The following is a 12,951-nucleotide window of genomic DNA, read 5'->3' as shown; positions in this document are numbered from 1 at the left end:
CTTCTAAAGCGAAAATTCACATGTCAGTCTGAATTTCGTGACTCTTCCAAAGCACCAGCCCTCACCAAACAGCTCCTGAGGGTCCAGCAGTCCTGTTTCAGGACATGTGGCAGTCTGTCCATGACTCTCAGCCATTCTGGAGCACCCCAAGCTGCAGAGCCCACACCAGCACCTTTCTACTCCCCAAGAGACTCACACTGCAGGTCTGGCTGATTGATGAGGGCACCACAGGCAGAAACTCAATCAATGGAGATATACAGATACATAAATTATGTTTTCCTGTTTGGGATAATACTGGATTATTAACTCTAGGGCTCAACAGCCAGGAGAACAGCAGAACAACCCAAATCTCAATAAGATGTGCTGAGCAGTTCTGTATCTAGCAAAGGATGGATGATGAGCTTGCTGAGGCTCTAAACACCCTCCTGTAACCTGGAAATGAGAGTGGCTCCCCTTCCCCCTCAGCTCTACATACCTGCACCACCCTGACAAGGGTTTCAGGGTATTTCTGGAACACATCCTGGAAGGCACTGGCTGGGAGCCTCAGAATTGTGGATGGAGAGGCTGCTCGGGCTGAGACGGTTTTATAGGGAGCAGGGTGACCCTAAGAGAAAGTTCCAGAAACAGGGGGTTAATCCATCAATGATCCAATCCAATTCTCCCAAATTCCTGCTTTGCTGCTGTGTCTGACAGACACCTGTGACCACAAAGAGCCTTGAGCAGGTGCTCCAGGACCATGGGGTGCAATGAGGGTGAATTCACACCTGCACCAAAAACAGGGCAGGGAAATGAGAGCTCCAGGGATCAGGGTGAGAAAAATGCCAGGATCTGTGACACAGCTGAATTACACAGCCAGCCCCTGAAATCCCAGCTAGTCAAGGCTGCAGAGAAAAGAGGGTTTGTTGATTTTATTATCTGTGCTGACAACCAAGTTATTTGCTGCATAAACAACCCCAGACTCACAAAACCAGTGAAAAACACAACAAAATTGTACAGCAATTACAGACATAATGGAGGAAGACAAAGGCAGGCAGACTTCTTGTGTTTCAAGATGTATATATACATTTTTTCATATATACACACACTTTAAATATTCCATGTGACAAAGCCAAACAGCTTCTCTTTACTGGAGACAAAGTGGGTCTAGACCATCCTGCTCAAAGAACAGATGGGGAACTAACAAACAAATGAGAAGTGGGTAGAATACAGAGATTTTTTTCACACTGGAAGGCAAGCCTCTGGGTTTGGATCTTCCTCCTTAAATGAGAATAGATTTTAAAAAAAATCTACTGCCAAACACTTGGATAAAAAGACAGACAATGCCCCTTTCACCCACTCAATAAATGCTGGAAACAACATCTCTAATTCATAAATTAATTTACTAATCCATCAAATATTGATTTACACAGTATTGATAAGATAAAATGAACCTTTTTGCAGCACAGAGCAGGAGCAGGGGAAGAAATGGAGTTTCTATTTTAACAGCACCTCACAGCTCCAGCAGCTTTTCCCCTCCAGAGCAACACAAGGCACCTTTTTCCCAACACTGACACACAAATGTTAAATGCTGATTACAAACCAAATGCCTGCAAGACTTGCAGAGCATCACACAACTCAACACAAGCACTCTGAAGGAATTCCTGCCTAAAGAACCCAGCAGAACCAAACAAGAGACTTTCTCTAATCACTCTGGAAAATAAAGCTGCAGCTCTGTCTGCCTGCTGGCCTGGAAGGCTCTGTGAAGCAGATTCTAAAATTAAATTAAATTAATTGGAACCAATTTCTTAATTACACCAACTTCAGCTGACCTTTTTATAAAATCTGGGGATGATATTAATAGTCTTGATTTTCAAGCTCCTGAGGGATCTGAAATTTTAAACATCCCTTTGACCTACAGTGCAAAACTCCCAGTGTCCTCAGTTTTCCCAAGTTTCTTTTAATTAAGTAAAGAAATTAACAAATAACATTCCTGTAATTGGGCTGCAATCAAAAATAAATGCAGCAATCCTCTTTTACAGGCCAGTTTGAAGTCTGGCTTTACATGAAGAATTAATTTGGACTACCCATACTTACATGTAAAAGAAAATGTATACAGTCTGCTTTTAAGCACTGCATTTGCCATCATCTGTATTTTCTACCAATCTCTACAGCAAAAATATAGTAGAAAACCAAGTAAATTAAAATTTTAGTTGCTGGACAATGATAAGTATCAAGTTTAATGGTGCTTCATGAGTTATTCCAAAGAGCAAACTGAGCCCTGGGTATCCCAAAACTCTGGTCCCCATTCTACCCAGTAAAGTATTTGGGTTTTTTCTGGAAATGTTCAGTGCTGACAACCTCAGAAAAACAGCTTTGGGATAATAACAGATAACAATGCAGAAGCCTTTTTCTCCAAAGAACAGCCCATTCCTCTGAGTTTTCAGCATATAATTTTGCCTCTCTGAAATCCCTGCATGAGAGCAGCTCTTCTGAAAGGGCCAACACCATGGCTAATGGGGCTGGGACATGCAAGAGCTGTCAGGGGAGTGTGAGGAGCAAATCTTCCATAATTGTCACTTCTCTCAGCTCAAATGTTATCAGCAGCACAGGGAGAATACCACGTTCAAATTATACTATTTTGCAATCACACACTGAGATGACAAGAACAGTTAAGTTATAATCAGTTATGAAACAGGGTTTTTTTCAACAGAGAACTTTTTGTTCTCAGGGCAGGTAATTATTTACTTTTGTCTCGTTCCAGAGCTGAGGCATCACCTCCAAGCAGCAGCTGAACACAGGTGACAGCTTATGGCCAAATCCAACCAAGTTTGGTCAAAAAATCTGCTGCAAGAGACTTGAATGTTTCACATTCTCCCTGTGAATGTACCCTGCAGTGGTAGCTCCTTTTTGGACCCAAAAATCGGAGATGTTCTCCCCATTTCCATGGCTGGATTTTGTCTTCCTTCACTCCTTCCTGACCTCCTCTACATCAACACTGCTGCACCCAAAGCTCTTGCAGCCATCAGTCACTTCTTTATAACCTCATCCATCTTGTCAGCCCTGCAGGCTCACCTTTATCCAAGTGTTTTTCCAGCTTCTTTTAATCCTGACTTTCATTTTTCCCCCCTCAATCACTGCCATTTGATCAATATCCCTCACAGCCTCTTCTTTCTCCAACTTTCTTATTCCAACCATGCCAGCAGGCCCCTGTTTTCCTAAGAGCATCTCCACATGGAGGACAAGAGCAGAGTGAACCCCAAATCTGCAGCAATCAGCATCACATCTCTGCTGGAGTTCACTCTGGATGAACATTGACTGTTCTGGGAAAAGCTCTGGCTCACACACAAGCTCTCAGCAAGAGCTGCTGAAAACAGAGACATCAACAAGGCTCAGCTCAGAGATTTCTTTGGTATTTGAGGCAGTATCAAGTCAAAGTCATTAACTGCACCTCAGAAATGTTCCAGAATACCAGGAAAGGGGCTGCAGCTACTTGGATTCCAGTTTCTCCTCAGAGTTTGGAGAAAGCAGCATCAATCTCTTCTCAGAATAAGGGGAGGCTCATGTCACAGCTGCTAACTTTGTGCTCAGCAGAACTGAAGGGACTTTTCAGTTTAAAAGCTGAAAGATTCAATTAGAAAAGTTCCTCTGGTGTGACCTTTCTTTTAGGTCCACCAACCAGATCCTGGCACTTCTTGCAGCACCCTCAACCTTCCTGCACAACTCTGAACTAAGTGAGGACCAGCCTGACATCAGGTGCTGCAAAATCAGCCAAAAGAATCACAAACCCAGCTCAGACAACTGAAATCCTCTCTGAATGCCCCCTTTCCTCACAGCACAGCCATGTGCTTGGTGGTGCACTGAAATCTAATTCAGGTTCTGCTATCTGCAGGATGTTCTAAGACTCACTCACTGTTTTGGGATGACACTGAGGGGTCTCCTCTATTTTGATCCAGTGCTACTTCCTTTCTCCTTGCCTATTTTCATGCTACTCCTCTACCTAAAGTCTGCAAGGAACATAAGGAAGAGGGAAAACTGCAATGAAACAAGCAGCTCACGAAGCTGGGAAGTGAGGAACAAAAGAGTTGTAAAATTAAATGAGAACAAGTTTAGCAAAAAATGTTTCAAGTTTTTTTCATTACAGATTCTTCTGCAGACTGCTAACTCTGTTCAGCACACTTTCAATCATTTCTATTTTTTTTACTTACCACTGGTATAACTAATGAGAAAGAGAAAAAAAATGACAGAATGAGAATTAAAAATGAAAAAAACCCAACTGGATAAAAAATGAATGGCAACCACTTTTTTAAAAACAAAGCCATAAAGCACTGCTACACAAGGATTTCTTTTCTTATTTTCATTTTAAATGAGCAAGAACATGACTGGTATTCATGTTCCTTTATGATGGCCCTGTTATTTAGAATATTGTCATGAAGAAAATTTAGTGGTAGAAGTAACTAATATGAATTTACAAAGAAATTATTAATTTGACAGCAAGAACTAGACTTGTTATAGTCCAAATTATTCCCTTTCTACAGAGAAAACTGTGACCATGCTTAAAAAATGTTATCACTGTTGACAGGTTTTATGGGAACTACAGGTATACATAATATGGATGTACAGATAATGTGGATAATGTGTGACTGCTTTTGGAAATGACAAAGAACACTTCAGAGAATCCTTTAACTCACAGAATTCACAGAATCCCTGGGTTGGAAGAGACCTTCAAACTCATCGAGACCAACCCAGCCCCAACCCCTCAACTCAACCCTGGCCCCCAGTGCCACATCCAGGCTTTGTTAAACACACCCAGGGATGGGGACTCCACCACCTCCCTGGGCAGCCATTCCACAACTTTATCACCCTTTCAGTGAAAACCTTTTTCCTAATATCCAACCTGAATTTCCCTTGGCACAGCTTGAGGCTGTGTGCTCTGGCTGTGTCAGTGCTGCTGCAGACAGAGCCCAGCCCCAGCTGAGCACAGGCACCTTTCAGGAGCTGTGCAGTGATGGGGGCAGCCCTGAGTCTCCTTTTCTGCAGGCTGAGCACCCCCAGCTCCCTCAGGGCTTCCTCACAGGGTTTGTGCTCCCAGCCCCTCTCCAGCCTCGTTGCCCCCTCTGGATGCTCTCATCTCAATGTCCTTCCCAAGCTGAGGGGCCAGAGCTGGGCACAGCACTCAGGGTGTGTTACAGGGCTTCCAAGGGTTTTTCAGGGTGAAGAGAGAGGCGAGAATGTTGACTTCATGTTTAGAAGGCTTGATTTATTATTTTATGCTAAATGTTACATTATTACTATGCTAATAGGAATAGAGAGAAAAGTTCTTAGAAGCTTCCTAAGCTAAGAATAGAAAAGGAATGAATTACAAAGTTCTGCGTCCAGGCAGAAAGCAAGAACAGCTCTGCTGGGAGTGGTCAGTAAATTTAAACATTCACTCAAGACCAATCACAGATCTACCTGTTGCATTTCACAGCAGCAGATAACCATTGTTTACATTTTGTTGCTGAAGCTACAGCTTCTCAGACAGGAAAACTCCTAAAGAAAGGATTTTTATGAAAAGATGTCCGTGACAAGGGTGTGCCAAGCACAGGGGCACAATGACCTCCCTGCTCCTGCTGGCCACCCCATCCCTGACCCAGGCAGGAGCCATTGGCCTCCTTGGCCCCCAGGGCACTCTGCTGGCTCATGGTCAGTCACTGCTGACCAGCACCCCCAGGTCCCTTTGTGCATGGGCACTGTCCAGCCACACCATCCCCAGCCCAGAGCATTGCAGGGGTTATTGTGGCCAAAATGCAGGACTGGGAACTTGCAGTTATTAAACTTCACCCTATTGGACTCTGCCCATTCCTCCAACCATTCCAAGTCTCCCTGCAGAGTCCTCCTACCCTCCCACACATGGACACAGCTCCCAGCTCAGCGTCACCTGCAGATTTACTAATGAAAGACTCAATCCCCTCACCCATGTCATCAATGAAGACATTGAACAGAGCTGGCCCCAGCACAGAGCCCTGGGGACAGCACTGCTGACTGGCTGCCAGCTGGATGCAGCAGCATTCCCCAGCACTCTCTGGGCTGGCCATGCAGCTCCTCACACACAGCAATGGCACCTCTTGATGAACAGCAACACCCAAGCATGCAGAAACATGGCACAAAAGGTAAACGTGAACTGTCGCAGACATCTTTTCATGAAAAATCCTTTCCTTAGGATTTTTCCTCCTGAGAAGCTGGGAGGCCTCAGGAACAAAATGTAAACATTGATTATCTGCTGCTGTGGAATGCAACAGGGGCATCTGGGATTGGTCTCATGTGGTTGTTTCTAATTAATGGCCAATCACAGTCAGCTGGCTTGGATTCTCTGTCCAAGACAGAAGCCTTTGTTATCATTCCTTCTTTTCTATTCTTAGCCAGCCTTCTGATGAGAACCTTTTCTTCTATTCTTTTAGTATAGTTTTAATGTAATATATATCATAAAATAATAAATCAGCCTTCTGAAACATGAAGTCAGATCCTCATCTCTTCCCTCATCCAAGAACCCCTGTGAACGCCATCACAGTGAACAACTTATTGACTAGATTTATCTTCATCCTCTGAAATCCCATCCTACCAAAATCCTTCAGGAAAACACCTTCAGGGTTTGGGTATTATCAAAGATGTTGAATTCAACACCTTCCATTTAGGCATTCCTAAAGTGATTTCAGAAAACCATCATTTTAATTCCAACTGAAACAAAATCCACCAATTTTGCACTGAACAGGATCAGCACTCAGCTCATCCTGGCCCCTGCCAAAGAGCACAGCCCTCAGCTGGCCACCAGCACCACTGATGTTACAAAACAAAATAAATCCATCAACTGGTTTCACAGTCTAATTACAGTACTAACAACTGTCAGATTTATTTTCATTAGACTAAATAAAACCAAATTAATTAAGCAACTCAACAAACATGGAAAAGCCTGGACTGCTGGGCCCCAACCTGGTCCTGCTCCTGCCTGAGAGGAACAGCTTGTCTTTCCAAACAAGCTGTGGGTCTGTTGGTAGATAAATAGCACTGAGAGATAAAAGAAACAATGAGAAGGATTCCACTGATTGATAAATGGAAAAAGATATTTGCTTTTACAAATAAACTTTAGGTTTGCTGATAAATAAAATTAGACATTGAAAGATGAAAGAAACAATGGGGAAGAAAAATCCCTAAATTCTGTAAGAATTAAAAATGAAAAGAGAGGGTTATACATTAGAGGGAAATCTTTGGTATCAGGTCTTCTGGGAAGTCTGAACCTCTCAAGTACCTCAGCCAATGGGGAAAATCCCCTGAATTCCATAAGAATTAAAAATGAAAAGGTAGGGTTATACATTAGAGGGGAATCTCTGGTATCAGATGCTCTGGAAAGTCTGAACCTCTCAAGTACCTGAGCCAATGGGGAAAGAGAGAAGGGAAATGTGGCTGGGAAATTGGGACAAAAAGGAGGCTGCGGCCTCCAAAAATGTGAGAGACCCCAGGGGAAAGCCCCATGGCCTCTGCCTTTATTGGAATAAAGTAAAAGGACTCCTCTGTCTCCTTTTTGAACTTAAACCTCTGGTGTTTGTGGATTAATTTTCCTGACATGCCTGAGCTGTGATTTGAGCAAATCAAACTGTAATCTCAGTTTTCCAGACACAAAGGGATCACTCAGATCCTCCTGCCAACCAGAAGCAGCCAGTCAAGCACACATTTCACAAGCACCCTCCACACCACACCGCCAAGCTCAGCTTACACCTGTGAAGGTCTGGGAGGAGCAGAATTATCAAAAAACCATTTTACATCCTGATTCTTCCCTAGGAATGCCCACTGCCCCAGCCAGGCTGAGTGGGACAGCAGGGATGTCCCTGCCAGACTCACCGTGATGACATCCAGGATGCTCAGCAGGCTGTGCACGCTGTCCCCTGCCAGCACCTCCTTCACCACCACCTCTGTTCCATCCTGCAAGCACACACACAGCATTACTGCAGCCTCACAGCTGCATTTGAACAAGCCTGCAGCATTTCAGAAAGCTCAGGTGCTTATTTTCTCTCTGCTCTGATGGAAATGTGCTAATTCCAACATGGAGTTTTAAATCATCTCTCTAAAAGTGATGAATTAAATGAAACTATAAGCCAGCTTTTTCCAGGGATGTTGTGACCTGCTTGTCTTTGCTATGTAACACCAACAAAACACAGAGGCACAATGAGCTCCCTTTACTGAGGGGTTACCTGTCAAGAGGTTGTACAAAACAGGAGAAGCAAAATGTAAAAATAGCCAGAAACCAGCAAATTTGATAAGAACTCCAAACACAAGCCTACTAACTTTAAGGCACTGGAAAACTGCTCACATCCAAAAGTTAAACTCAAAGCTCAGTCAGGAAGAAGGTAAAAATTAAAAATTTAACTTGGCAGAAGAGATGACATGGACTGGTGCTCAACATTTTCAGACCCACATGGAAAACAAATCATCTTTTTTCCCATCTACCCAAAAGTGAATCTGACTCTTCATCTCCCAGACAAACCCACTGACTCCTGCTGGACTATTTTGAGGTGAGCTTGGGCTCTCCTGCTCTCTGTGCCCAAATCCTTTCTGTAATGACCTTAAAGGGTGAATGTTTCCAAGCCCATCTTGCACCCTGTCTTCCCTCAGTAACTTCTGCATCTCCTGTGTGAGGAGAATTCCAGCTGCCTCATCAGCTTTGTGTACTGCTCTCTCATCTGAGACACGAGGGACTGCTGCAAACCTTGATCTTTACAAATACCACAGCCCCAAAGAGCTGGGATTAATCCCTCCTAAACCACTGTGATTCACATGTCTAAGTTTAATCAATGCTTAATGATTCATGCCAGCCAATCTGCTGTGCCAACAGATTTCTCTCAGGAAGTGCAGAGCAGTGGGTTCTTGTTGGAACTCTGGATGCTGAGAATTTTAGACTTTCTGTGCTGACAGGCACTGACCCCCAAGAGAACACTATATTTGACCTAAGGCCATGGAGAAGGCTTCCAAAACTGAATGACAGAACTGGGATTATGAGTGTGGAGTTTGATAGAAGTGTGTAATATCAACGTGGTGGAAAACTTAGAGTTTAAGGTTTTAGAATACAGTAATATAGTAATGTTAGAATATAGTAATATTTTGGAAGTGGCAAAGAACACTTCAGAGAATCCTTTAACTCAGAGAATTCACAGAATCACTGGATTGGAAGAGACCTTCAAGATCATCGAGTCCAACCCAGACCCAACCCCTCAGAATATAGTCATATATGTAAGGCAAGATGGAGGTTTTGGGGCAGGGGCTGGTTCTTCTTCTTCTTCATGGGTTTAGGTGGTTTTGTGTAATTGGATAAAAAGTCCCCATTGCAAGGTAGGGTGGTTGGTTATTGGGTTAAAAATAAAAATAATTTAGGTGTCATTTCTTAATTGGACAGTTTATCCTTAAAAGACCTTGTGGAGAGAGAGCTACGTCTCCATTTTTACCTTGTTAGAGTAAAGTACTGCAGAACACACAGCTTGTGAGACTGCAACACAGCTAAGGACTAACAAACATCTGAGTCTGAACAGGTTCTTACACTTTCTTGGATGCAAACTTCCAGCTTTCCATCCTGCACCACGTAGATGCTGTCGTCCAGCTGCCCGGGACGGAAGATGTACTCGCCCTCGTGCAGCTGCACAAAGAACATGTGCTTGCACAGCTCCAGGAACAGGGGCTTCTCAAAGTGCCCAAGGACCCTGCAGCACAGAAAATGCAAAGGGAAAACCTGAAATCACCACAGCCTTTGGAAAATCATTCCTAAATTAGCAAAGCCCCAGCCACGAGGAGCAGCTGCAGGGAAGGAGCCCCAAAGAGCTCCCCAAAATAAGGTGGAGGAGCAGCAGGAAACAGAGCTGGAAATGCTGGGGCTCCTTTGGAGGAGCTCTCCAAGGAATGCAGGCTCAGAAGGAAGGACAGCCAAACTTCCTCCAGCAAACACCAGCATGGCCTGTGGAGAGGCATAAAAATAAAAAACTTGCCAGATACACACACTCTGTGAGAAAAGTTACCCCAGGAACTTCCCCTTTTAGTGCAGCTGCCCTGCCCATGGAAGCAGGACACAGGAGAAATAAAGAAAAAGAGGGAAAAGCTCCTGTCATCTGCATGGAATTGCAAGTTTGGAATATTCCATCTCCTGCTGCTAACATGCACCTGGACTCCAGTCAGTCACTGCCAGGCAGAGAGAAATATGGGTTTCACACCTGATCACTCTGTACACAGCTCCACCAGCTCCCATTTATCAGGATCAATCCATCAAATCCTACTGGAACATCAATTAGTCATAGGAGACGATAATTTCACAGCAGCAAGTTCAGATGACTGAAATAGCATTTTTTATTTGAGAATGACTGACCTTCAGGACTATATTCTATCACAACTGGGAGGAAAAATGAACATCCACAAGCAAAATCAAAATTACAGATTGGAAGATCTCCCCTTTGCTGTGTCAGCAATTTAACCCCTTGCTGAAGTGGCACAAACACCAACCCTTCTCAGTCTGCCAAAGAGCTGTGGGGATTAAGTTGACTTTGATTTATTTGCAACCTTTTCAGGCAGAGAGGTAAAAGATCCTGCAGCCCAGGGAGCTGTCAATATGGTATCCAATTAACATTTACCAATTATGATGCTTTTCTGTACAAAAAAAAATTGCCTGATACAGCCTAAACAGAAGTTTTAAGATGCACTAAATCTGTTCCATGTTAAAACACATTCATTAGCACTATTCCCAAGCTGACACAACTAAACTACTTCCTTTTTCTCCCCATCTTTTTTAATTTTTAAAACAAAATCAGCTATTTTCTTAATGTTTCTAGAAAAGTCATTCATTTTGTCCTTATGCTCAGATGAATTTCAGTCAACTCCCTCAGGATTCTGACCATGCAGTTGTGAAATCTGAGATTTGACACAAACTGTCAAATATTTACACCACTTGAACATCCATCAAAACCAAACTCTAAATTTCTCTTTCCATTTAACATTACCTGACATTCTTAAGCATGTACAGGACTTCTGATGGCAAGTGGGAATTCTTGACATCAAATTCAGTCAGATCTGCCTCTAGCAAAGAAGGAGGAGGTTCTTTCCTCTGCAGAGTTGGACATTCCTTCTTAATACGCAGAATCCTACAAAGGAAAAAGGAAGTTCAGGATGCTCCCTCTTTTGTACTAATAGGAAATGTTAAATTTGTACTATTGGAAATGTTAAATAAGCATATAGTAAGTATTAAAATTCATCATTCCAAGTTACACATTATCAACTAGCTAAAATTGCTAATTTTGGTGCCTTTCCTCACCAAAACCATCCCAGTCCAGAAAATCTCCCAGCTGATCCACAGATGACAGGACTGGGAAAAACCAACAGCTACAGAAAAGGGCTCTGCTAGGGATAAGTTCCACAAAAATCACAAACCAGCCTCCAAGACATGAATTTTCCCCTCCCCAAAGTCCCAGGTACCTTTTAGCCAGAGATAAAACCTTTGCCCGTTTCCGCATCCGTTGGCGAGGGACGGTGTTCCCAACCAGGGAGTTGGGAAGAGTTGTAACCTAGGGGGGGAATAATGGACATAAAAACAGTCACAAAATCCCAAAACCAAAAAATCAACCTGCTAATTCCAACCCTGCTGAGGCATCAACACATTTACCAGCTATTAGAGTGTGAGCAGAGTGAAGAGCTCATGTAAGACCTTGGAGGATTGGAATATCTACTTCAGGATCACTTCCTTTCTATAAAGCAAAGAGAGTATATTTGGATTTTACCAATCAACTACTACAGTGCTAATGGATGGTAGAGGGGAAGAATTCCTAGCTGTGGTTCTCATTCAGGAATACTCTGCATCAGGAAGAGGAGTAAGGCACTGATCTCTGCTCTGGGACAGGGACAGGAGCCAGGGAAGGGCTGGGGCTGGGCCAGGGCAGGTCAGGCTGGAGAACAAGAGGACACAGACTCAAGCTGCACCAAGGGAAAGTCAGGTTGGATCTCAGTAAAAAGTTTTTCACAGAAAGAGTGATAAAGTTGTGGAATGGCTGCCCAGGGAGGTGGTGGAGTCCCCATCCCTGGGTGTGTTTAACAAAGCCTGGATGTGGCACTGGGTGCCAGGGTTGAGTTGAGGGGTTGGGGCTGGGTTGGACTCAATGATCTTGAAGGTCTCTTCCAACCCAGTGATTCTGGGAATTCTGTGAGCTCAGGGCGGGCAAGGCTCTGCCCCCAGAGGGTGCTGGCACTGCCCAGGCTGCCCAGGGAATGGGCACGGCCCCGAGGCTGCCAGAGCTCCAGGAGCCTTTGGGCAGCGCTGCCAGGGGTGCCCAGGCTGGGGCTGCTGGGGGGGCTGGCCAGGGACAGGGCTGGATTTGATGATCCTGATGGGTCCCTTCCCATGAGGATATTCCAGGATTCTATGTGGCTGTGATGGTGACAAACCAAGGCTTTTCCTTGCATTTCCTAGTTCCCAGGTGCCACCCTCTGGAGAAACACCACAACTGCTACACCAAGCAAGCCCCTCATCAAGTATTTTAAAAACGTTACCCAAAGAGTTCAATCTCTGTAAAAAGTTTCTCTCCCAAAAAGAATCTTTAATTAGTTTGGAGGGATTTTTTTTCTATTAAATAAAATCTTGGTATGTTATAAAAAACCCAGGAAGTGCAACCCACAGCAGTTTGGGTGTAATGTTCTCTGCCTTACTCAGGAAAGGCAAAAAGTAAGGTCTAAAACTCAAACAAAAAACTACCTGAAAGTATTTTCCCATGTGGAATTCTAAGCATTCTTTACTTATGTGAATTCCATATAAACAGCCTGGTTAAAAATTATTCAAATTATGAAGTCGCACATGAAAATCATCAAGAATATTAAAATTATGAAGTTGAACACACAAAATTTCCTCTCATTAAAGGCCTTTTTGGCCAGGTTCTGCTTAAAGGCTGACCTGCCATGCAAGATTCAGGGAGCATCCAC

General features: G+C 43.7%; 1 protein-coding gene across 2 annotated transcripts in view; it reads right to left on the bottom strand.

The window, feature by feature from the left end:
• Nucleotides 1–12,951, bottom strand: part of PNPLA7 (patatin like phospholipase domain containing 7) — a 137,265-nt gene that overhangs the window by 118,484 nt on the left and 5,830 nt on the right. For both annotated transcript variants that reach the window (XM_063174394.1, XM_063174395.1), the window contains exons 6-10: nt 11,458–11,546; nt 10,986–11,126; nt 9,542–9,701; nt 7,852–7,932; nt 476–604 (exon numbers count right to left, since the gene is read on the bottom strand). In XM_063174394.1, the coding sequence (XP_063030464.1) occupies nt 476–604; nt 7,852–7,932; nt 9,542–9,701; nt 10,986–11,126; nt 11,458–11,546 (600 nt within the window). The remainder of the gene's footprint in view (nt 1–475; nt 605–7,851; nt 7,933–9,541; nt 9,702–10,985; nt 11,127–11,457; nt 11,547–12,951) is intronic.

This window comes from Melospiza melodia, chromosome 22 (genome assembly GCF_035770615.1).
Source record: "Melospiza melodia melodia isolate bMelMel2 chromosome 22, bMelMel2.pri, whole genome shotgun sequence".
Taxonomy (NCBI): domain Eukaryota; kingdom Metazoa; phylum Chordata; class Aves; order Passeriformes; family Passerellidae; genus Melospiza; species Melospiza melodia.
This window is presented reverse-complemented; position numbering and strand designations above follow the sequence as displayed.